Here is a 22,615-nt window from a genome sequence, read left to right as displayed (position 1 = left end):
AACATCGACCATGTGCTATGTATTGTAACACCAATTTCCAATTTCTTTGAGATATTTTTTTTGTTAAACAACCGCTTTTCCACTGCTGGTGTAATTTCTTGAATGCTCAGATGTGAAAGTGGTGTGTCTTAGTTACGACACAATACCAATATAGATTGGGAATTAATGTAATTTCTCTGGAATATAAAGTACCAGCAGGTATAGGCCTATATATCTTTATTGAAGCACACACATTTAGCACATAAACGAACAATTAACGTAGTTAGTCTGCGCCTTTAAATGGTGAATTATGCATTATAAAAGATAAGTGTTACAGCTTGATGTAGTTCACTATCATCTTTGACAATTATGAAGTGACAATTTCCCAGTAATTCTCCTTAAGAAATCAGTGTTGTCTGCACCACAAACAAGTCATATTGTAAGCCAGGCATTGTATTCGTTATATGACCAAACAGATAATAAGTCAACGCAGAATGTATACACGAATTTAGAACTTAAATCCCTCAGTGCCGACAGTTTTGTAGTTGTGTCATCAACAAATATGGCTGGGAAGCGCGTCCAATGGAATTGCTAACGTTCGAATACAACGTTAACGTCATCCAGGAAGTAGCTAACTTGCTTGCTTATGCAGGAAACGCGGAAAGTTCAAAATATTCTGATACAGTTCTACGGTTGCTTCGTCGGAGATTAAGGAAAGATTGAAACGGAAAGAAAATGCATATCTAACAGAAATGGCTAACTACAAACCAGAAAGGACGTCTGTTTAAAAAAATTGGAATTAACAAAAAAAGGTAAACAGTGTGACGATGGGGCCCTAGTCATGATGATGTATGCACTTACGTAGCACAAACTACGCAATTTATCTCAATTACATTTAGCAAATTACCTACCTATCTAGATAACAGCGATTTAGCTATCTGCGTGGTTGAGAGGTGAAACGTTTTTTGTAGCTAGCAGCTAGCTACAGCTGAGAAGTGAGCTAGATATCTACTTTGTTGCCAATCTTGCTTCGACCACATCTTTCGTTGACGTTAACATAAGCCAGGTTCATTGATGACCTGTCTTCAAGAAGGTTGATTATGGGGAGAAAAATATAAACGCTGTATATTGTGAGTCTCCATAACGACTATCAAGCAGACCTCCACCCCAGCACACTGGGATGACTTTTAGCAGGGGTTCTCTTTCCACAGGAGTGATTCACATTCGCGTACACACGATGGAGGCGCCAGGAGGTACCTGGATGGCCCTCAATGACAACAAGGCCGGTATGGAGGGGTTAGACAAAGACAAAATCAACAAGATAATTCTGGAAGCGTCCAAGGTGAATGCCACACTGCTCAATCATATTTACTTTGAGTCTACTGCTAAAAGAAGAAGCTCATGATGTTTGTTGATTACGGTTTTTATGCTTGAATAGGTCCACCTGCTGGTACTTTACCTACTGTAGCAGTACAGTGAACCAGCCAGCTGATATTTTTCCATGTAAATTGTTTTCCAGCCAGAATAAAGCATATTTTGTCCAAGCACAAGAGATATGATTTATAGATGCTATGAACATAGTTACATTTGTTTGTGATGTACATAGTGTCATTTATATATATTTGTATAGATTTACTGCAGTAATATTGTGCAAACTAATCATAAAGATCATGACAGTACCGCAGGTTCTCTGAGTTTGTAGTGAAATGTATTCTGTGTTGCAGGGATCCAGGTACTATGAGAGTGAGCTGAAGAAGGAGCAGAAGGTGAACCAGCGCATTGAGAAGATGCTGCAATATAAAGAACTCATCACCCAGCAACAGCTCCTCAGGGCCCAGGAACAGGTACAACACACCCTCTCACACACACACCCTCTCACACACACACCCTCTCACACACACACCCTCTTACACACACACCCTCTTACACACACACCCTCTCACTCACACCCTCTGACACACACCCTCTCACACGCACCCTCTCGCATGCACGCACATACCGACACACACACACACACACACACCTTGTGTTTGTGCACTTTTAATTTACCGATCTGGTGCATTCGAATAAAACATTGAGCTGGATTTGAAAACTATTCAGTGGGAAAAACGCAACCTCTGACCTTGCAATGACTAACATGATTGCCACTGGAGGGAGTTTTAATTGAATTACTTTACTGAGTTCCAGCTGAGTTCAAGGTCAGATAAGCTTTCAGCCAAAACTGAATATGAGCTTTCAGGTCAGCTAGAGCGTCCACACTACTGAGTATCTTTCATTTCGTGGAAATTACCAATGAATTGTCCCCCCTTTTTAGGTTGTGCAATTTGCTTGAGCAATTCTACCTCTTCTTCCTGTATCTTTGAGAATGCGGTCTTTATCTTCCGTGCAGCTGCAGTGTTTACATCCCATAATGCACAAGTGAACAGCAGGTTATAAAATTATATTAAACTGTACTGCTGGTCAGATACATACACAAGTGAACTGCAGGTTATGAAACAATATTAAACCGTACAGCTGGTCGGATACCTGCACAAGTGAACCGCAGGTTATAAAACGATATTACACCGTACTGCTGGTCGGATACATACACAAGTGAACAGCAGGTTATAAAACGATATTACACCGTGCTGCTGGTCGGATACATACACAAGTGAACAGCAGGTTATAAAACGATATTACACCGTGCTGCTGGTCAGATACCTGCTCAGTCCAGACAGGAAATGAGCAAAATGGCATGCCTGCCAGTACATCCCCTGCATTTTCTTTCAGTTTGAACATAGTTACATACAGAGCTACTTTCTGTTCATTTCTTTTCAACAGTTCCCATGGATTGCACATGTATTGACTTTTACAGCCATTTAGTCAGAGCATTCCGTTTTGCATCCATCACATCATATTGCTATTATATTTGCACCCAGTGACACATGCACATATAAAATTCCATGAGATAGCCATATGTGTGCTGTTACTCAGTATCAGTGTTAACAGTGCACAATGGCACATGTACTTCTGTTTTTTGTATGCTGTTTTGTGAGAAATTGTCTCCCATCTTAAGTTACAGCCAGTGTGCACCAATACTATTCAGTATTCTGTCCAGACTGGTACGTGAGTATGTGTGTGTGTGATATGTGTGTTCTGTTAAGAGGCCGTAGCTATTGAAGGTGGGCATGGCTGCTAATTGCGGTGGTCCCACTCCCCTCAGGTGGAAAAGATGGCTGCTGACCTGGAGAGGGGGCGGTGTTTGGGGCGTGTCATTGTGCATGTGGACATGGATGCCTTCTACGCGGCGGTGGAGATGAGAGACCGGCCGGAGCTCAAGGACAGGCCCATGGCCGTGGGGTCCGACCGCATGCTGGTGAGAGTGCCATCAGCCTCAGATTAGAGAGATCGACTGTGTTCAATATATGTTATACGTTCACTGTTCATTATACTGTATGTGATATGTTCACTTCTCCACCATATACAGTACTGTGCAAAAGTTTTAGGCAGGTGTAGAAAAATGCTGTAAAATAAGAATGCTTTCAAAAATAGAAATGTTAATAGTTTATTTTGATCAATTAACAAAATGCAAGAACAGAAGAAGTGAATGAACAGAAGAAAAATGTAAATCAAATCAATATTTGGTGTGACCACCCTTTGCCTTCAAAACAGCATCGATTCTTCTAGGTATACTGCACACAGTTTTTGAAGGAACCTGGCAGGTAGGTTGTTCCAAACATGTTGGAGAACTAGCCACAGTTCTTCTGTGGATTTAGGCAGCCTCAAATACTTCCGTCTCTTCATGTAATCCCAGACAGGCTCGATGATGTTGAGATCAGGGCTCTGTGGGGGCCATACCATCACTTCCAGGACTCCTTGTTCTTCTTTACGCTGAAGATAGTTCTTAATGACATTGGCTGTATGTTTGGGGTCGTTGTCCTGCTGCAGAATAAATTTGAGGCCAATCAGATGCCTCCCTGATGGTATTGCATGACGGATAAGTATCTGCCTGTACTTCTCAGCATTGAGGAGACCATTAATTCTGACCAAATCCCCAACTCCATTTGCAGAAATGCAGCCCCAAATTTGCAAGGAACCTCCACCATGCTTCACTGTTGCCTGCAGACACTCATTCTTGTCCCGCTCTCCAGCCCTTCGGCGAACAAACTGCCTTCTGCTACAGCCAAATATTTCAAATTTTTCATCAGTCCAGAGAACCTGCTACCATTTTTCTGCACCCCAGTTCCTGTGTTTTCGTGCATAGTCACTTGGCCTTGTTTCCACGTTGGAGGTATGGCTTTTTGGCCGCAATTCTTCCATGAAGACCACTTCTGACCAGACTTCTCCACACAGTAGATGGGTGTACCTGGGTCCCACTGGTTTTAGCCAATTCTGAGCTGATGGCACTGCTGGACATCTTCTGATTGTGAAGGGAAGTAAGCATGATGTGTCTCATCTGCTGCACTGGCAAGTTTCCTTGGCCGACCACTGCGTCTACGGTCCTCAATGTTGCCCGTTTTATTGTGTTTCTTCAACAGAGCTTGGACAGCACATCTGGAAACACCTGTCTGCCTTGAAATTTCTGCCTGGGAGAGACCTTGCTGATGCAGTATAACTACCTTGTGTCTTGTTGCTGTGCTCACTCTTACCATGGTGTATGACTTCTGACATCAAACTGTCTTCAGCAACCTCACCTTGGAAGCAGAGTTTAACCTAACCCTCCTACACAGCTGTTTCTGTTTCAGTTAATGATTGTGTTTCAACCTACATATTAAATTGATGATCATTAGCTCCTGTTTGGTATAATTGTTAATCACACACCTGACTATATGCCTACAAAATCCCTGACTTTGTGCAAGTGTTCCGAGAAGAATTTAAGCTGGTTTGAAGGCAAAGGGTGGTCACACCAAATATTGATTTGATTTAGATTTTTCTTCTGTTCACTCACTTTGCATTTTGTTAAGTGATAAATAAACTTCACATTTCTATTTTTTAAAGCATTCTTACTTTACAGCATTTTTTCACACCTGCTTAAAATTTTTGCACAGTACTGTATGAAGCCTTGCATAAGCACCAAATGTCAGGCTATGTCCCCTGTAAATTAAGATGATGTACTAACCCTAATCTGCGTCTGTTGACTCATATCATATCACACAAAGATCTTTTTAAAGGCCAGCTACTTGGAGTGTCCTTGTTACACGTAACTAAGCAGGTTTCCTTGGGACCCATCTTCGTAGTTATCACCGAGTTCAAGGAAATAAAAATAAAAGCATTTCCTGCTCTGTACCTGAAGGTGAAGTCCAGTAAACTCCCTGCTAAGCCTTTTTTCTTGTACTGAACCCTCCTTCTTCCTTTTCTCTTTCTTATTGTTTTTTTTGGGCATGGGACATTTTACTGTAGGCAACTGGATATGCATTAAGCTTAAACGTATTTTCATTGATATGAAACATGCTAGGGTGAATCATCTGCTCCAGTGTTGAGGGCAGAGCTCCTCTCCAAACCTACTTTTAAGCAATATTGTTTTTTTTGGGCATGGGACATTTTACTGTAGGCAACTGGATATGCATTAAGCTTAAACGTATTTTCATTAATATGAAACATGCTAGGGTGAATCATCTGCTCCAGTGTTGAGGGCAGAGCTCCTCTCCAAACCTACTTTTATTCAGTTGCTTAAAAGTTCACAATTGTACACATTAAACAGTCAGTGTCCAATAGACGGGAAGTGAAACAGCAGGTTTGGGTTAAATCTCAGAGCAGGCAGATGTCCAGTGCAGTGTCTCTTGGCTTCTCTACTAGTGCACTGGAAGACAAGACCTCTCTCTCTCTCTCTCTCGTGGAAGTGGTTGTGGGCTACCCCTTGCTGTGTTTCTGCGGTCTTCCCAGAGAAGATGTGAAACACACAGCTTGATGTGTTACTGTTGCCTGGGCGATCACTGAGGTGTCTTGTAAACATTTAAATTCCGTCACAGTTCTGGTCCAAAGCCAGCAGTCACTATTAGTCCTAAAATGATTCATTACATCTGAAAATGACTCTCGGTTTCTACTAAAGATAGCCACATGACAAATTGTGAACATCTAACATATTGGTGAAACTTGTGTGAGTGTTCAGTTTTTGTTTCTGTCCTGTGTTATTCATTGTCAAGCTTTTGCAGCAAGATTCATAAACCTTTTGCCTCAAAACCGAAGTTATAATCATTTAAAAATTTATTCAGAAACATTTGATCCACCTCAGGGTTTTGTGCCTTTTTGAGACCTGTAGTCTGGCCTCAGTTTTGAAGCGATCGGAACGCTGTCTTTCTCCTGTTTTCCTTCTAGTCGACGTCCAATTACCACGCCCGGAAGTTCGGTGTCCGTGCGGCGATGCCCAGCTTCATCGCCAGGAAACTCTGCCCTGACCTCGTCATTGTTCCACACAACTTCGAGAAGTACAGGGCCGCGAGCACTGAGGTAATGCTGCCCCCCGCCCCCCCGTCCTTCGTACCCTGACTTGTTTACCCGCCGTTTCCATGGTGCCCTTGAAAACAACAGAAGGCCTTTCATTGGGCTGCATGGTCTGGTTCATAAGTTCATATCTTTGTGTCCCTCACCCCTCTATCTGTATCAGAGCGATAACAGGCATACAGGAGAGATACAGGCATTATTCTTCCTTTATTACAATCCATCCCCCTCTTCTTGTTTTAAAGCGAGGGGGCTTCATGTTCCGATTTTAGATAAGGAGATATTGCCTCGTACAGAACCTGACTTGCATACTATTAATCACAAAAAACTATGTTTTAAGTTAAATGTTTGCATTTGCTGAAAGCCACAAAAGACAGGAAATTAGATTGATCGCTAACATCAGCCTGCTCTCCATCAATGTGTATCTGCAGCACAGATCTCTGACAACTGCTACAACCATTGATTCCTTGTCTACTGTAAGTCAAACAACACTCACCACTGGTTAAGATTCAAACCTCCCAAGAATTAATAATTGTATTATACTGCAACATTGTTTTTTGTGATTACTTTCCCTAGTTACATCAGGAGGTTCAATTAATACTTGATAGGTCATCTTCGGTATTCACTAAAAATAAAACCCTTGGCTGAGAACTTATATTAAGGGTTGCATAAATCCCATTCTCCCCATTTCTTATACACTGATGCCATTTACTGGCAGAAAGTGCTATTTTGCCTTTCATTGATGATAAATTCTTGGTTCAACCTTATCTTGCTAGTAATATTGCATGTTCTCTCATGTCATGTGTAATGAGAAATATACCATATCAGCCAGCCAGATAGCTGGCGTGGTAGATCGCAGTCTACTTTTTAAAGTTTTAACTATAGGCTCGCTAGTTATGTAACTGGCATTAACACTGTCACAGCCATTTTTCAGTGTAGCTAGAGCTAGCTGGCTAGCCTACTGAACTCATTTTGTTGGTGGTTAACCTAATAAACCAATTTAGCTGGCAATTTAGCTGTACATTTTCTATTTATGTATGCCGGCTTGGCCGGTCTCTTTTTGGCCGCCTTTGCTTTAATGTATCAAGTGAGACTGACTGCTGTTAGTCTACTGTTTTTGTGCTATGTAATATCATCTAGCTACTACCTGCACCTGATAACATTGCTGAACATAACAGTCTCATATTCGATGACTTTAGACTTTAGAGTAGCCTTTTTAGCATTGTGTCTATGGAAAATTTGTCGTCAAAATTTTGACTTTGGAGGTCTAATTCAAGTTTAATTAGATGTACAGTCATGAAATTAGAAAAGGCACGTATGTCTCTGAATTACCAACATAATGAGTGGTCTTGTGTTGGGATCTGTTGGATTTAAGTTATTAAATTAAAGAAGTCATTTTGGCGCAAATAAAGTCGAGATTTTTATGCAAAATTTTTAGGGCTATCCATAACACAGAAATGTCGCAATGTAGCTATACCAAATCAAAAAGCAGATAGCAAGCCCTTTGCCATTGTAGTAGACCTGTGAAATGCTATTAAGATTGGTTTTGTAAGATATTGAGATTCAAAATGTGATATTTTCAATGGAAGAGCCAAGCAACGCAAACATACCGCACTCACTATAATATGTTTCAGTCTCCAGGGCAGGCTGTCCCATTATTATAAAGATCTGTGAGCAGGGCAGGATGCCATGTTATACTGAACCCAATGCATCTTCCATCAGCTTTTAAACATTCACTTATACTAGTGACAGCAGTATTTTTGAAAATTGCACAGCTCAGAAGTTGTTTCCCTTTAGTGTATGTATTGGATTGTCCTGTTTTAGTCCTCATCAATACCCAAATGTCTGCATAAATCTCACTGATCAATGAATGTGAACTGACATCCTGTAACTACACCCTTATCCACATACACCCCCATACATCTCCATCCTGTAGTTAATTTGTTTGGATGTTTATTTTCACTTTGTTTACTGTGGTTAGGACCTGTCCTGTGATGCTCATAATTGAAATATTGAAGAGAGTTTGATGCTTTTGGAGGTGAATGTATGATGAATCTTGTTTAAAAATGTAGTCCTTGACGCTGCTCTTAGCTGCTCAGTATCTCACACATATTGCGCACACGCAGATACACACATGTACTGTGCACACATACTGTATACACACTCGCACACACCCATACTGTGCATATACACACACATACACACACACACACACACACACAGTAGAATGACGTACAGTCAGCAGACACCGCTGCAGATGGCTGCTGGTCTGTCTTAGAGCAGGGAGCTCTAGGGATTGTAGTATTGTGGGTGTGCTGATTATGGCTGTGTGTTCCAGTAGACTGGGTTACATTAATGCGTTGCTCTGTAGACGGAGTTACATTAACACCCCGGTGCACGTCTGTGTCTACGCTGGACAGTCCGGCTGCTCCCACGCGGGGTGACTCAGCAGCCCCTAGCGCACCCAGGGGCACAAAGCTTATTTTACACCTGACGCTGCTGAAGACTGGTGCTTAGTACGCCCTCTCCTGGCTGTATTTATATGGCAATAATGTGTCAGGTTTATCTGACATTGTGTTACATTTGTTAGTTGTAATCTTTGAGTGGAATGTGCACATTATGTTTGTAGTCTGTGCGTAAATTTGGCGGTGTCTGGAATAATCTCTGTGTAAATTCAGCGGTGTCTGCAATAATCTCTGTTAAATCAGCGGTGTCTGGAATAATCTCTGTGTGTTAATTCAGCAGTGTCTGGAATAATCTCTGTGTGTGAATTCAGCAGTGTCTGGAATAATCTCTGTGTGTAAATTCAGTGGTGTCTGCAATAATCTTAGATGCTTTAAAATAATGCTGTAAACTGGAAACTTGTAGGAGTAGCAGGAGCTGTGTGTCTAATAATGTGTGGAAACCTGTTTACAAAAGGCATATTTCACCTCCCCTTTCCCAGTGATCTCTGGGTCCAGTGTTGCTCTAGTGCTTCTTGACAGGAGAAACATGTGTATTGTCTTTCACTAAAATCCAGGCAACTTCCAATGCCACAGTTTTTATTTTCCTCATAGTGACAGTCCATGACCTGAATCATAGAGCAGTCAGTTTCCTTGCGTCTGCTTTGGACTGATGCAAAAAGCTGCTGACCTAGTTTAAGCCAAGCTTCTTCTTTTTTTTCTCACACGACAATCAGGTTGCCTTGGTGACGCAATAACGGGCAGGAGTCAGACGGAAATGGGCAGGAGCTTTGAGCCGTTAAATAAGAGATAAGCAGGTCTTGCCCAACAGATATGAGCCCTGCTCTCTCCGGCTGGAGAAACTCTCCTTAATCGAGTGGGCGGATATACGCCTAATTCATCACCCCTCCCCTGGTCTGTCCCTGCAGGTGCGGGAGGTTTTCTCTGAGTACGACCCGTTCTTCATGCCCGTGAGTCTGGACGAGGCGTACCTGGACTTCACCGAGCACCTGCGGGAGCGACAGGGCTGGCCCGAGGCCCGGCGGACACACACCCCCCGCACAGAGACCGCCACTGCTGAGGGTGCGCATCCCCCGAGCCTCCCCCGAGCCTCCCCCACGCTCACAGTGGTGTCATACACCCTCTCTGTCCTTCTGTACCTGCAGTGCCCTGCGTTTGGTGTCTTTCTTTCAGCTGCCGTAAGAGGGCAGCTGTGTGTGTGTCAGGCTGCTGCTGCTCACTTTCATTATTTTCACCACACACTTACTGGGTTCACAATTGTCCTAGATTGTCACAGTTTAGTCATCTTGTAATTTTATCTAAATATCTGAATGCAGCTCAGTGTGGTTTCTCCGTGCAGGCAGGGGGGTGGAGGAGGGGTCCCAGGGCGATGGGGGCTCTGCGGACCTGTCCCTGGTCCTGTTTGAGGACGACCCCGTTTCCCCCCCTGGCCCCCAGGGGCCAGCAGAGCCGGTGGTGTTTGGGACGGGTGCAGAGGAAGCGGTGCGGGAGATGCGCTTCCGCATAGAGCAGCGCACCAGCCTGACCGCCAGCGCAGGTGACATCACAATGACATCATTACACTCCAATCCAGAGTCTTTCTTATTTTCTTTACTAATGGAGAGGTCTCTGATTGGCTCACGTTCAGCAGTTGAGGTGTGTAGGAGCTTTGTCTCTACAGTGTATTAAAATCCTTGAATTAGGACCTAGTATAGGTAGGGCTTTTCACTTTTTCTGTATGTTGGCAGACAATTATGAGATTCCTGAATACATGAGCTTCATAGTCCATTTCATTTTCCTGGTAGAGCCATTAAAAAAAGTGTCGCAGGCGTGGCAAAAATGTGATATTTAGAGGTACTTAACTCTGTGTTCTAGGCATTGTGTATGTACTGTGTCTGTAATAGTTGTGTCTGTTGAAGGCATTATGTGCTTGTGTTGAAGGCATTGTGTATATATTGTGTCTGTGTTGAAGGCATCGCTCCAAACATGATGCTGGCCAAGGTGTGCAGCGACAAGAACAAGCCCGATGGACAGTACTGCATCCCCGCAGACAGACAGGCCGTGATGGACTTCATCCAGGACCTCCCCATCCGCAAGGTGCGTCTGCAACTAACCAGCTCACTGTGCCACTAACGTGTACACCTGCGGTTTAACCAGCTCACTGTGACTAACATATGCACCTGCGCTTTAACCAGCTCACTGTGACTCTAACGTGTACACCTGCGCTTTAACCAGCTCACTGTGCTACTAACGTATACACCTGCGCTTTAACCAGCTCACTGTGCCACTAACGTGTACACCTGCGCTTTAACCAGCTCACTGTGACTCTAACGTGTACACCTGCGCTTTAACCAGCTCACTGTGCCACTAACGTGTACACCTGCGCTTTAACCAGCTCACTGTGCTACTAACGTATACACCTGCGCTTTAACCAGCTCACTGTGCCACTAACGTGTACACCTGCGCTTTAACCAGCTCACTGTGACTAACGTATACACCTGCGCTTTAACCAGCTCACTGTGCCACTAACGTGTACACCTGCGCTTTAACCAGCTCACTGTGCCACTAACGTATACACCTGCGCTTTAACCAGCTCACTGTGCCACTAACGTATACACCTCCGCTTTAACCAGCTCACTGTGACTAACGTATACACCTGCGCTTTAACCAGCTCACTGTGCCACTAACGTGTACACCTGCGCTTTAACCAGCTCACTGTGCCACTAACGTATACACCTCCGCTTTAACCAGCTCACTGTGACTAATGTGTACACCTGCGGTTTAACCAGCTCACTGTGCCACTAACGTGTACACCTGCGCTTTAACCAGCTCACTGTGCCACTAACGTGTACACCTGCGCTTTAACCAGCTCACTGTGCCACTAACGTGTACACCTGCGCTTTAACCAGCTCACTGTGACTAACGTGTACGCCTGCGCTTTAACCAGCTCACTGTGACTCTAACGTGTACACCTGCGCTTTAACCAGCTCACTGTGACTCTAACGTGTACACCTGCGCTTTAACCAGCTCACTGTGCCACTAACATGCACACCTGCGCTTTAACCAGCTCACTGTGCCACTAACGTGTACACCTGCGCTTTAACCAGCTCACTGTGCCACTAACGTGTACACCTGCGTTTTAACCAGCTCACTGTGACTAACGTATGCACCTGCGCTTTAACCAGCTCACTGTGACTCTAACGTGTACACCTGCGCTTTAACCAGCTCACTGTGACTCTAACGTGTACACCTGCGCTTTAACCAGCTCACTGTGCCACTAACGTGCACACCTGCGCTTTAACCAGCTCACTGTGCCACTAACGTGTACACCTGCGCTTTAACCAGCTCACTGTGCCACTAACGTGTACACCTGCGCTTTAACCAGCTCACTGTGACTAACGTATGCACCTGCGCTTTAACCAGCTCACTGTGACTCTAACGTGTACACCTGCGCTTTAACCAGCTCACTGTGACTCTAACGTGTACACCTGCGCTTTAACCAGCTCACTGTGACTAACGTATACACCTCCGCTTTAACCAGCTCACTGTGACTCTAACGTGTACACCTGCGCTTTAACCAGCTCACTGTGACTCTAACGTGTACACCTGCGCTTTAACCAGCTCACTGTGCCACTAACGTGTACACCTGCGGTTTAACAAGCTCACTGTGACTCTAACATATTCACCTGTGCTTTAACCAGTTCACTGTGATTTTAACAGGTTCACCTGTGCTCACAGAATCCCGATCACCTCTTATCAGCAGCTTTGTTCCGCTTGATTTGTTATAGTAGTGCAATGGCTCATATTCCAAAATAATAAGGTTATTTGTTATGACTACACAGTTCAAGGAAAAGTCGATTATTTGAAAGTCACTGTAATTTAGCTTTGCTAAATATTATTTTCTGTGTGTGTGTCTGTGTGTGTCTGTGTGTGTCTGTGTGTGTCTCTGTCTGTCTGTCTGTCTGTCTGTCTGTCTGTGTCTGTGTCTGTGTCTGTGTCTGTGTCTGTGTCTGTGTCTGTGTCTGTGTCTGTGTGTGTCTCTCAGGTGTCGGGCATTGGGAAGGTAACAGAGAAGATGCTGAGAGCTCTGGGCATCACCACCTGTTCCGGGCTGCTCCAGCAGGGGGCGCTGCTATCCCTGCTGTTCTCTGAGCTCTCCTGGCATCACTTCCTGCAGATCTCTCTGGGCCTGGGCTCCACGCACATCGAAAGGTCAGCCAGCTAATTACATTACTGAGGCATAATAATATCACACATGATTTATATTTCACCTTTCAAAAGCTGTTCTTCTCAAAAGCACTTTACAAAGAGCACAGGAAGTACAGGATTACCCCAGAGGCAAAACTATCACATCCTTTTAAAAACAAAGTGCCTGGATTAATTAATATTACAGTTGACTGCAGTCAGTTTCATCATTAAAGTAAGAAGAAAAAGGGATGTACGCTTAGATATTAACAGCAGGTGAATGTCATGAAGTCACTATGATTCTAACAAATGCTAAAAATGTTTTCTTCTTTTTGCAGGGATAGTGAAAGGAAGAGCATGAGCACAGAAAGGTACAGAGTGTGTTTGTGACGTCAATCCGCTGTGGAAAAAACACTCTTCTTTCCCTCAATTTACTCATAATTCCCAAAGTAGCACATTTCTGTTTTGGAGAGTAAAAGCAAGGATATAAAAGCACACTCTCTTTCTGTTGTCTTTGTTCATACATTCACATAAATGAAGTCATGTAGCACTAAATAAACAGCAAATTACAGTTTCCCTTCAGATAATTAGTGCTCTTGTTCTATCACTTTCTGTTCGACTGAGACCAGTAGCAGGTCTTTTTAGAGCCTCTCTACAGGAGGAGCACTGATTTAGGATTATCAGTCTTTTTTCCCATGGTGGATATGGTTGAGATTTGGACGGGGTACAGTAAAACTCATCTTACATCAGCACTCCTACTCACTGTACAGATCGTATTAATTTACTCTGACATGCTGAGATTAGCTAACATACAGTACAGGGATTTAAGCAGGCTAAGGCTTTATGGTGATAGCATGAGGTTTGAGTTGGCAGGCCTTGCTCTTTTATGGTGCGTTCATGAGCCGGCCACTCAAGTTAGACAGGGAGACCCCACTGCAAACACAGCACAGGCAGTTTTACTGCAGTCCACAGTGCCATAAAAGGGATATACTGTCCTACTGTTTACTACCGTCTGCGCTGTGTGCACACTGCTTTTTACCAGCTATCTCATTTATTTCAGTGCTTTGGAATACAAATGCAGTTTAAACTTAGTTTAGTTTGTTCAGTTTAATGGAATATTTCCTGTCATGGCTTAATGACCATATTTTATTGCACAATACATATAATGTATATCATAAGATAAATAGGACATCTGCCTGGATTCAGTCAACACTGGATGAACCTTTTCTTGCACAAGAAGTTAAAACAAAGATAAGGGCAGGCTTGTTTTCTTTGCGTGTGTCAATCTGCTGAACTCACGAAACTCCCAAGTTACGGAGGCACATCGATATAACCCAGACTGTACAGCAGAGCATCAGGAGCTTTGCAAATTTGTGTGCACTCCAGGCCATCTGAATGTCTACATGTACATGTAGCTGCAGTGATAGATTTCTGGTTTGTGTGTTGAGATTGCCCAGTGTAACTGTGTCTCTCGTGTTACTGCAGAACGTGTGCAGAGATGAGCTCTGTGTTACTGCAGAACGTGTGCAGAGATGAGCTCTGTGTTACTGCAGAACGTGTGCAGAGATGAGCTCTGTTGTGTTACTGCAGAACGTGTGCAGAGATGAGCTCTGTTGTGTTACTGCAGAACGTGTGCAGAGATGAGCTCTGTTGTGTTACTGCAGAACGTGTGCAGAGATGAGCTCTGTTGTGTTACTGCAGAACGTGTGCAGAGATGAGCTCTGTTGTGTTACTGCAGAACGTGTGCAGAGATGAGCTCTGTGTTACTGCAGAACGTGTGCAGAGATGAGCTCTGTTGTGTTACTGCAGAACGTGTGCAGAGATGAGCTCTGTGTTACTGCAGAACGTGTGCAGAGATGAGCTCTGTTGTGTTACTGCAGAACGTGTGCAGAGATGAGCTCTGTGTTACTGCAGAACGTGTGCAGAGATGAGCTCTGTGTTACTGCAGAACGTGTGCAGAGATGAGCTCTGTGTTACTGCAGAACGTGTGCAGAGATGAGCTCTGTGTTACTGCAGGACGTTTGCAGAGATGAGCTCTGTGTTACTGCAGAACGTGTGCAGAGATGAGCTCTGTGTTACTGCAGGACGTTTGCAGAGATGAGCAGTGCGGAGCAGCAGTTTGACCTGTGCAGAGAGCTCTGTCGGGATCTGGCCCAGGACCTGCAGAAGGAGGACTTGAAGGTGGGTGCCGGCAGCGACACAAGGCCCTGTAAGATGCAGCTGCTCTTCTGTGTGGAGAAACACTTGAATGTACTCAGCCACTGTATTGAACTGTTTTGTCTCCAAGTTTCAGGATTAGTACAATGCAGTGTGTTTCGCCCTCGCGTTCTGCTTTATTGTATAGTTGTCATATTTGATTGTCTTGCCATTCCTTTATATTCTTCAGAGGAGCGCTTGTCAGTTCTGGCCCTCTGATTTGGTTAGACTTCAGCTGTGACCCGCTGCTGACAGGGCGTGTTTTGTGTGCCTCTGTGAAGCCACGTGGAAATGAAGAGAGAATACACATCTGTGGAGAAGTGCTGAGCAAGCGTGTTAGCCGATAGCTTCATTAATGTTTAGTGGCTGAGCCAGTAAACCAAAGCGTTTCCATCTAAACATATCTACTCATAAAGGAGACAGGAACACAAAGTAATTGCAGTTTGTAAGCGCAGAGAAACGGCAAAGCTTCTGCCAAGCAGGAGAGAAAATGGCAACCCTTGGTTTTTTAGCTGGTTTTGATTTATAGCGAGGCACAAATAAATCATTTATTAAATTTATTTGTACAGGCGCAGGCAACTGCTCAAATTCACTAGTGAATAAAAAGCTTTTCAGGCCTGCTCGCCACCCCACACATCTGAAAACGGTTGGCTGCCTCCGTATGTGTCCTTTCATAGTTTTGGGTGCAGCAGCAGTTTCATACGGTGTGCTGCCATGTTGTAGTAAGTCTTAATCTGCTGCTACTTGAATAATGAGCGTTTCTGGTTTTTCACTTTTTATCCAAATAAAGAGGAAAGGGGAATTTGAAACTGTTATGAAACCACACTGCTACAGCACGAGGAGGATAAAACAACATAAAAAAACTTTGCTTTGATTTACACGTGGCAGAAGTACCTCATCACACCGGATAATGGATGTCCCCTGAATCTCTGAGAATAGCTGTCAGTCCTTTGTGAGCCTCCCGTCCTCATCCCAGACCCTAGTATCTCATAAATACTCCAGTTTATCTAATCCAGTATATCTACAGTGATAGGATCTAATAAATGGCTCAGCAGAAAATATGACTGTTACGTTTCCTAAGCAGGGCTTACTTCAGGGTCTCGCAGTATAATCCTAGTCGGCGAGGAGAACGTTAATCTCACTGAGGGTGTTGAGATGATATGAGGAGGCTCTGGGTACTGTGTACAGTACTGCTGGCCTGCGTACGGGTCTGACCCCGCTACTGAAGGGCTTGATTAAAGACCACGTTCCTGACCAGCCTCCTTACCTGGGGGGGGCTGTGGGCCCAGATCTCCCCAGGGGTTTGGGGTGCTGGGTGGTTAAAATGGCTGCAGAAGGTGTGCTTATCTCCAGTGGGTCAATCATGAGCCCACCTGGAGGAGAAGGTGGCTGGACTCTCAGACCTCAGGCTGGGCTGAAAATGAGCGCTGATTAGTGATCTCCTCCCTGCGACCAGCGATACTTCATCCTTTCAGCTGCCGCGTTTTTTATCCTCCTGTTTAAATAAAACGTGCAATACAGAACCTAATATCAGCAGCTCCTGACTCTTTCTGGGCATTGATCGGACGATCTCGCTCATTGTGAGAAGTGTAGCTGTTTAGAGTGATTTGTCTCCGACCGCAGAGATCGATTTCTAAAGCTGGTGTTCGTGTTCAGTCCTCATTCAGTGTAAATGTACTTCTGCTACAGAAAAAAAATGTTTCAATCTTTATATTTTACGGTCTGTGCCTCTCCTGGACATAGTTCACGTATGCAGACGTTTTGTCCATTTTGAGGTAGTTGTGCCTTAGTGGGGTGTTTTGTGGCGGTATCCTTCATGTCTTTGCTCTTTGTATTGTGCGGAGATTGCTCCAGATTGCCGGCTTCCTGCAGGGACTGAAATGGGTGCTCAAACTCGGCCCTTTTATGTAGCGAAGTGCCTGAACGAAGACGGCTTGCAGAATCTTTCTCCAATCCACCGCGCAGCATTACTGTAAAACCGCCATTTATCAGAGATTCCCCTGGAAAACCGCAGCGTCAAACAGAGCATTGTACCAGGCCACTCCATGGATCCTCTCGGATTCATCTCCTCTAAGGAGACGCCAGTGTCGGGTTTATAGAGCTGCTGATGTGATGCTCACACCAGGGTGTGAGCTTTGTCAGCATGCAGGAGAAGGTGGATGAGTGTGTACAAAGCCCTGTGTGTCTGACAGATCTTTAAATCACCTCCGTGTCCCTTCTCTTCCAGGGGAAGACGGTGACGGTGAAGCTGAAGAGTGTGAACTTCGAGGTGAAGACCAGAGCTTCCACTGTGTCATCAGCGGTGTCCAGCGAGGAGGAGATCTATGCCGTGGCCAGAGACCTCCTGAAGATCGAGATTGACAATGCCAGCCCCCACCCGCTGAGGCTAAGGCTCATGGGTAATTTCACCAGACCAACGTGTGCACGTCACACCACACGATACTCAGCTTCTCAAGTCAGAAGCTGTTCTGTTCTTTTTACCGTTTAACAAAGGAAATCATTTTTTATTTAATTTCAATTTATATTTACAAACACAGTATTACAAACGAGTTCAGCGACCCCTAAAACGAACTCACCAAAGAGGAAATAAAGAAGTCTTGTGGTTTATCTGTTAAAAGGCAACGTTAACAAGTGCTGAAAGGATACATGTTGATTGAATACAGACCTCAGTCCAGCGACCTTTTTGTTATCTCCTTAACGTGCATGAGCTGCAGTATTGGGTTTGTTTATGGCACTCCTTTATCACTTTATCAGTGCTGCGAGGAATCTCTGTGCATATATCCTCAGTGAGGCGTGGAGTGTGCCAGTCCTCCAGTGTGAAAGGCGGTGTTTGTGACGGCAGGTTGATTACAGCTCAGACCCTGTGTATCACTCTCTCAGTAACACAGCCTCTCCTCTCTAATCACACGTTTCACAGCCCGGGGGAAAACCTTCCCCAGGTTTAATCAGGGCTGCGTTAGCGTGGGGAAGATCTAACCGTTCTCCTGCTGAACTCTGCTGTATGGTGGCCTTATGACCAACATAACCTTGAATTCAGAGCCAGACCTTTTCCTAACTACTTCTACCATTTGATTATTTACTTCAGTTTGCTATTTGTTCCTTTGTACTGCTTTTCCTTGTTTCCCTTTAGTGCTTGTGGCGTTTCTTGTTTGCAGGTCCTGAGTTATTCTCTGAAATGCAGCTGTGGAGTAAAGCCGCTTAGGGTAGCTGGATTGTGTGATGTAGGCCAGCAGTAAGGGCCTCTGACTGAGCCTCTCCCTCCTCTCTCTGCAGGGGTCCGTGTGTCGGGGTTCCTGAGCTCTGACGACAGGAAGTCTCTGCAGAAGAGCATCGTCAGCTTCCTGCAGTCCAGCAGGCCTCCTGGAGACACCCCGCTGCCTAACACCGCCCCAGATAATCCCACCCCCCTGTCTGGGGGGGCTGTGATACAGACGGGCATGTCTCTCACAGCCCGGCCCTCCAAACCGGGTCGCTCAGCGCGGGAGGGGCAGTCCTTCTTCCAGAGGGCTGAAGCCCAGAGGCTGAGGGGGCAGGCTGGGCGGGGAGAGGAGCGGGAAGGGGAGCAGGGAGAGGAGCGGGGAGGTGTGTCCTCCTGCTCGCTGCAGCAGGGGCAGGCTGGGCTGACCTGCCCCATCTGCTTCCAGCAGCAGGAGAGTGCAGATCTGCGCAGCTTCAACCACCACATAGACCAGTGTCTCAGCGCAGGGCCAGCACAAAGCCATGGGGTGGGGGCAGACTGCAGGAGGGGGGAAGGAGCAGGGGGAGCGGGGGTAGGAGCTGGGGGGACGGGGGTAGGAGCTGGGGGAGCGGGGGTAGGAGCAGGGGGAGCGGGGTTAGGAGCTGGGGGAGCGGGGGTAGGAGCAGGGGGAGCGGGGGTAGGAGCAGGGGGAGCGGGGGTAGGAGCTGGGGGAGTGGGGTTAGGAGCTGGGGGAGTGGGGTTAGGAGCTGGGGGAGTGGGGTTAGGAGCTGGGGGAGCAGGGGGAGCTGGGGGAGCTGGGGGAGCAGGGGGAGCAGGGGTAGGAGGTGGGAGGAGCGGCTTGCAGGGGGAGCGGATGCGGCCTAAAGCAGCTGCTGCTGTAAGAGACTCAGATGCCAGGGCAGGTAGCAGCGACAGGCCGCCCGGCACTCCTGGCACCCACACCCTGACCAGCAGCAGCCTGAGGCCTGCAGAGTCCGGCAGACCTGGCACTCTCAGCCATCGCCCACTTTGCTCTGGAGCGTCAGACCTGACTCCCTGGCGTCCCCCCCTGACCTGTCCCGTGTGCTGCACCCAGCAGGGCGGCAACCTCACCCTCTTCAACACACACCTGGACATGTGTCTGAACCAGGACGTCCTGCAGGAGCTGGGGCCAGGGCCACTCTCACACAACGCCAGTGTCACAGCCAGCACCGAGGGCAAAGGTCAGTGTGTGTGTGTGGGTGTGTGTGCGCGTGTGGACATGCCCAAACAAACAACTCACTAAGTATTGCCCAATTTCCTTTTCAAAACTCCACAGAATACTTTTTCATTTTAGGAAACAGACATTTGTTGCGAGTGTTGGTTTAAGGAGCAGACCGTAATTGTTTTGGATTAGGTTGTAGAACTCGCAGGACATTATTCAGGGCTGAGATTTGGTGAGATGATGGTTGTTTTTTTGAAACCCAAATGGGTTCTCCTTGTCTTCGTTTCAGATGTAGCTGAGTGTTATTGAGATCCAGGGCATCGTTTCCTGCTCCTTACAGAGAAACTCCAGGCAGCCGACTACCATCTTCTCAGAATCCCCCCTCCCCAGTTTAATCTCAGTAATAGCAGGGTGTCTTCAGAGTTTCAGTTTAACCGCACTGCGTTAGAAGATTGAGGTCTTTATATCTTCAAAAGCATTCAAAACGGTCTGAAATGACAGTCGATGTCAGTGCTGTGTTTACTGCAGCCAGAAAAGGTGAATCCTTTTAGGTTCTTCCTTGGATGGGTGGAATGAAATTCACCAGCTCTCAGCATCTCTCCACAGGAACACCTGAACCCTGCCAGAGCGCACCGAAGCCCAGCAGTAAAAACAAAAGGTACAGACTGCACTAAATGTGTGTCCCGTATGTTTCTTGTGCTGTGTGTGGTGTGGGATTTGTATTAGTGTAGGGAAACATTCTGCAGTGCACTGAACACTTCTGCTGAAGAGAACATCTGGGCAGGTATAATTCTGTATTACAAAGGACTCACTCTTTCTGTCTGCGTGTGTATCTGTGCATGTGTGTCTGTATGTGTGTGAATGTACGTGCATGTGGGCATGCATGTGTGCGTGCGTGTGTGTGTGTCTGGATGTGTGTATAACTGTATGCCTCTGTGCATGTGTGTGGGCGTGCGTGTGTGCATGCATGCATGTGTGTGTGTGTGTGTGTGTGTGTGTGTATGTGTGTACGTATGTGTTGCTCTTCTTCCAGGTGTGGGTCTCCTACTCTTCCTTCTCCTAAGAAAGCCAAAGGGCTGAACCCCCGGAACACCATCGACCGGTTCTTCAGATGACCACAGAGAGCAGCCAGGAGCTCATCATCAGAGAACAGCCAGGAGCTCATCATCAGAGAGCAGCCAGGAGCTCATCATCAGCGACCAGCGTTAAACCAGGCCTTCCAGTATGTGTGGGCTTACATCCTCATGTTGACATGAGCTTGTGGAAAATGATTTTCTCTCAACAAAGCACAGTATGCAGGCGTATGCACCTGTATATTATTCAGTTTAAAAATAAAACAAACAGCAAGTACATCAAATCATAAATAATCACTGTTCCCATCTGCATACTCATTGCCAGGCACAAATTTTGGTTTTAATTTAAAATATTATTCTGACACTGATCTAATTTGCTAAATGTGACATTTTACAGTGACTGGGCAGCAGTACTGGCCAGTAAAGCCCAGTATTATAATAACGATGGTGGTGATGTCTGTGTGAGAAAGTGGTAGTAATTCCAATTTAACTTGGGCTTTGTATCCCTTGTACTTTGCTGCAGGCAGACTGTACCGCACATTAATATAAAGACAGATGCACTAGCAGCGTGTGGCTTTCTTAAAAGACAGAGTACAAGTTGAAGCAATCCGGCTTAATGCATATTTGAGTGACTAGCGTACCCTGGGGTGTTCTGTGCTAAAGCATGAAGCTTCATCATTCATCACTGCACTGGAGACCTCCAGGGCTAACGGAACATTACTCCCCATCAGTACGAGGCTTCCTCATTGGCTGAGCCTTGTGTGCATCTCTCAGTATGAGGCCTCCTGATTGGCTGAGCCTCATGTGCTTCTGTCACTCTGGGAAACTCTGTTCTTCTCCCCAGCACAGTGCAGACAGGCTTTACTGTGGAGAAGGACAGAAGGACGCTTTCCAGAACGACACTGTTAATTATGTCTCAGCGTGTTGTATTTACCTCAGGCATTTGTGCTTATTCTGTCTGGAGAAGGGGTTTTAATAAGAATTCCCTTTATGGTGATGGTTGACATTTCACACCTGTTATAAACTCCAGCCAGGTGTGGAAAGTTCATGACCTTGTGTGCAATAGCTTAGCCCTGGGGGAAATAGAATATACTGCAAAATATAATTATAAATATATTTAAGGAAATATGTGTATTGCAGTATCAGAAAACAAATCATTTTAATTTTTGTATGTACTGTGATAGTGTCTTAATACATTTAAATTTAGGTGGGACTCATGGCGTGCACTAGTAAATGCCTGTTATTTAATATGGGCTTTAGTCTTAAAGATTTGCTATTAAATATAAGAGATCTGTTTTAATATATTGGCTAAAATTATGTTACTTTGAATATGATTTTAATGTATAATATGTAATGCACTTTTAGCTTAAGTGCACATTGCTTGGAGTGTGTCATTTAAGCTTTTCTTATGTAATACATCTTCCTGTATAAATAATTACCTACATAAAATTATTTTATTTTGTTTTGGAATTTGTATATTTCGTCTCGAAACTAAATTCCTGCAACGAATGTGTGAACAGCTATTCAAAGATACATCCAAGATGTTCCAAAATCTGTCCAATAATGTTAAAACTGAATTGCAAAAAAATCTTGTATGAAGATGGAAGTGTGTGTTTGTGTGTGGAAACAATGTTGCCAAATCTGTATGCAAATGCAATAAATTATTGGCTCATTTGACATCTCTTTTGTGGCAGTGTGTTGGTTTTGCTTGTTTGTATTAATTCCATTGTGTCTAACTTTGCTCTTGTTCTTTTTTGTGTGAAGCTATAGTTGTGTGTTTTCTTCCAGGTATTGGCAGTAAAATTTGACTGATTTCTCAGTGCCTTGAGTAGCCCTTTATACCCTACAGTTCCAAACTGATCATGGATTAAATATCCCTTAGATATTTCCAAATCAGAACCAAGTCTGCAGCCATAGATAGGGCTGTTAAATACTGTTAAAG

The 22,615-nt window shown here is 45.1% G+C and overlaps 1 protein-coding gene across 1 annotated transcript; it reads left to right on the top strand.

The window, feature by feature from the left end:
* Nucleotides 1-587: 587 nt before the first annotated feature.
* polk (polymerase (DNA directed) kappa) lies at nucleotides 588-22,350 on the top strand. The gene is made up of 16 exons (XM_061259397.1): nucleotides 588-791; nucleotides 1,191-1,321; nucleotides 1,704-1,823; nucleotides 3,182-3,334; nucleotides 6,274-6,405; nucleotides 9,767-9,920; nucleotides 10,198-10,395; nucleotides 10,810-10,934; nucleotides 12,883-13,049; nucleotides 13,361-13,393; nucleotides 15,107-15,203; nucleotides 17,446-17,617; nucleotides 18,492-18,956; nucleotides 19,224-19,619; nucleotides 20,207-20,258; nucleotides 20,634-22,350. Exons 2-16 carry the CDS (start codon nucleotides 1,217-1,219, stop codon nucleotides 20,713-20,715), a joined length of 2,451 nt encoding a protein of 816 aa, XP_061115381.1. The 5' UTR covers nucleotides 588-791; nucleotides 1,191-1,216; the 3' UTR covers nucleotides 20,716-22,350.
* The last annotated feature ends 265 nt before the right edge of the window (nucleotides 22,351-22,615 follow it).

This window comes from Conger conger, chromosome 11 (assembly GCF_963514075.1).
Source record: "Conger conger chromosome 11, fConCon1.1, whole genome shotgun sequence".
Lineage (NCBI taxonomy): Eukaryota > Metazoa > Chordata > Actinopteri > Anguilliformes > Congridae > Conger > Conger conger.
Note: the sequence above shows the minus strand (reverse complement) of the source record. Positions and strands in the feature narration are given on the sequence as shown.

Excerpts from the sequence above, each read along its gene's own strand:
- polk (XM_061259397.1), top strand. The coding sequence starts at position 1,217 with ATGGAGGCGCCAGGAGGTACCTGGATGGCCCTCAATGACAACAAGGCC. Across the intron at positions 9,921-10,197 it reads AGAGACCGCCACTGCTGAGG|GCAGGGGGGTGGAGGAGGGG; the intron begins GTGCGCATCCCC and ends TTCTCCGTGCAG. Across the intron at positions 13,394-15,106 it reads AAGAGCATGAGCACAGAAAG|GACGTTTGCAGAGATGAGCA; the intron begins GTACAGAGTGTG and ends GTGTTACTGCAG.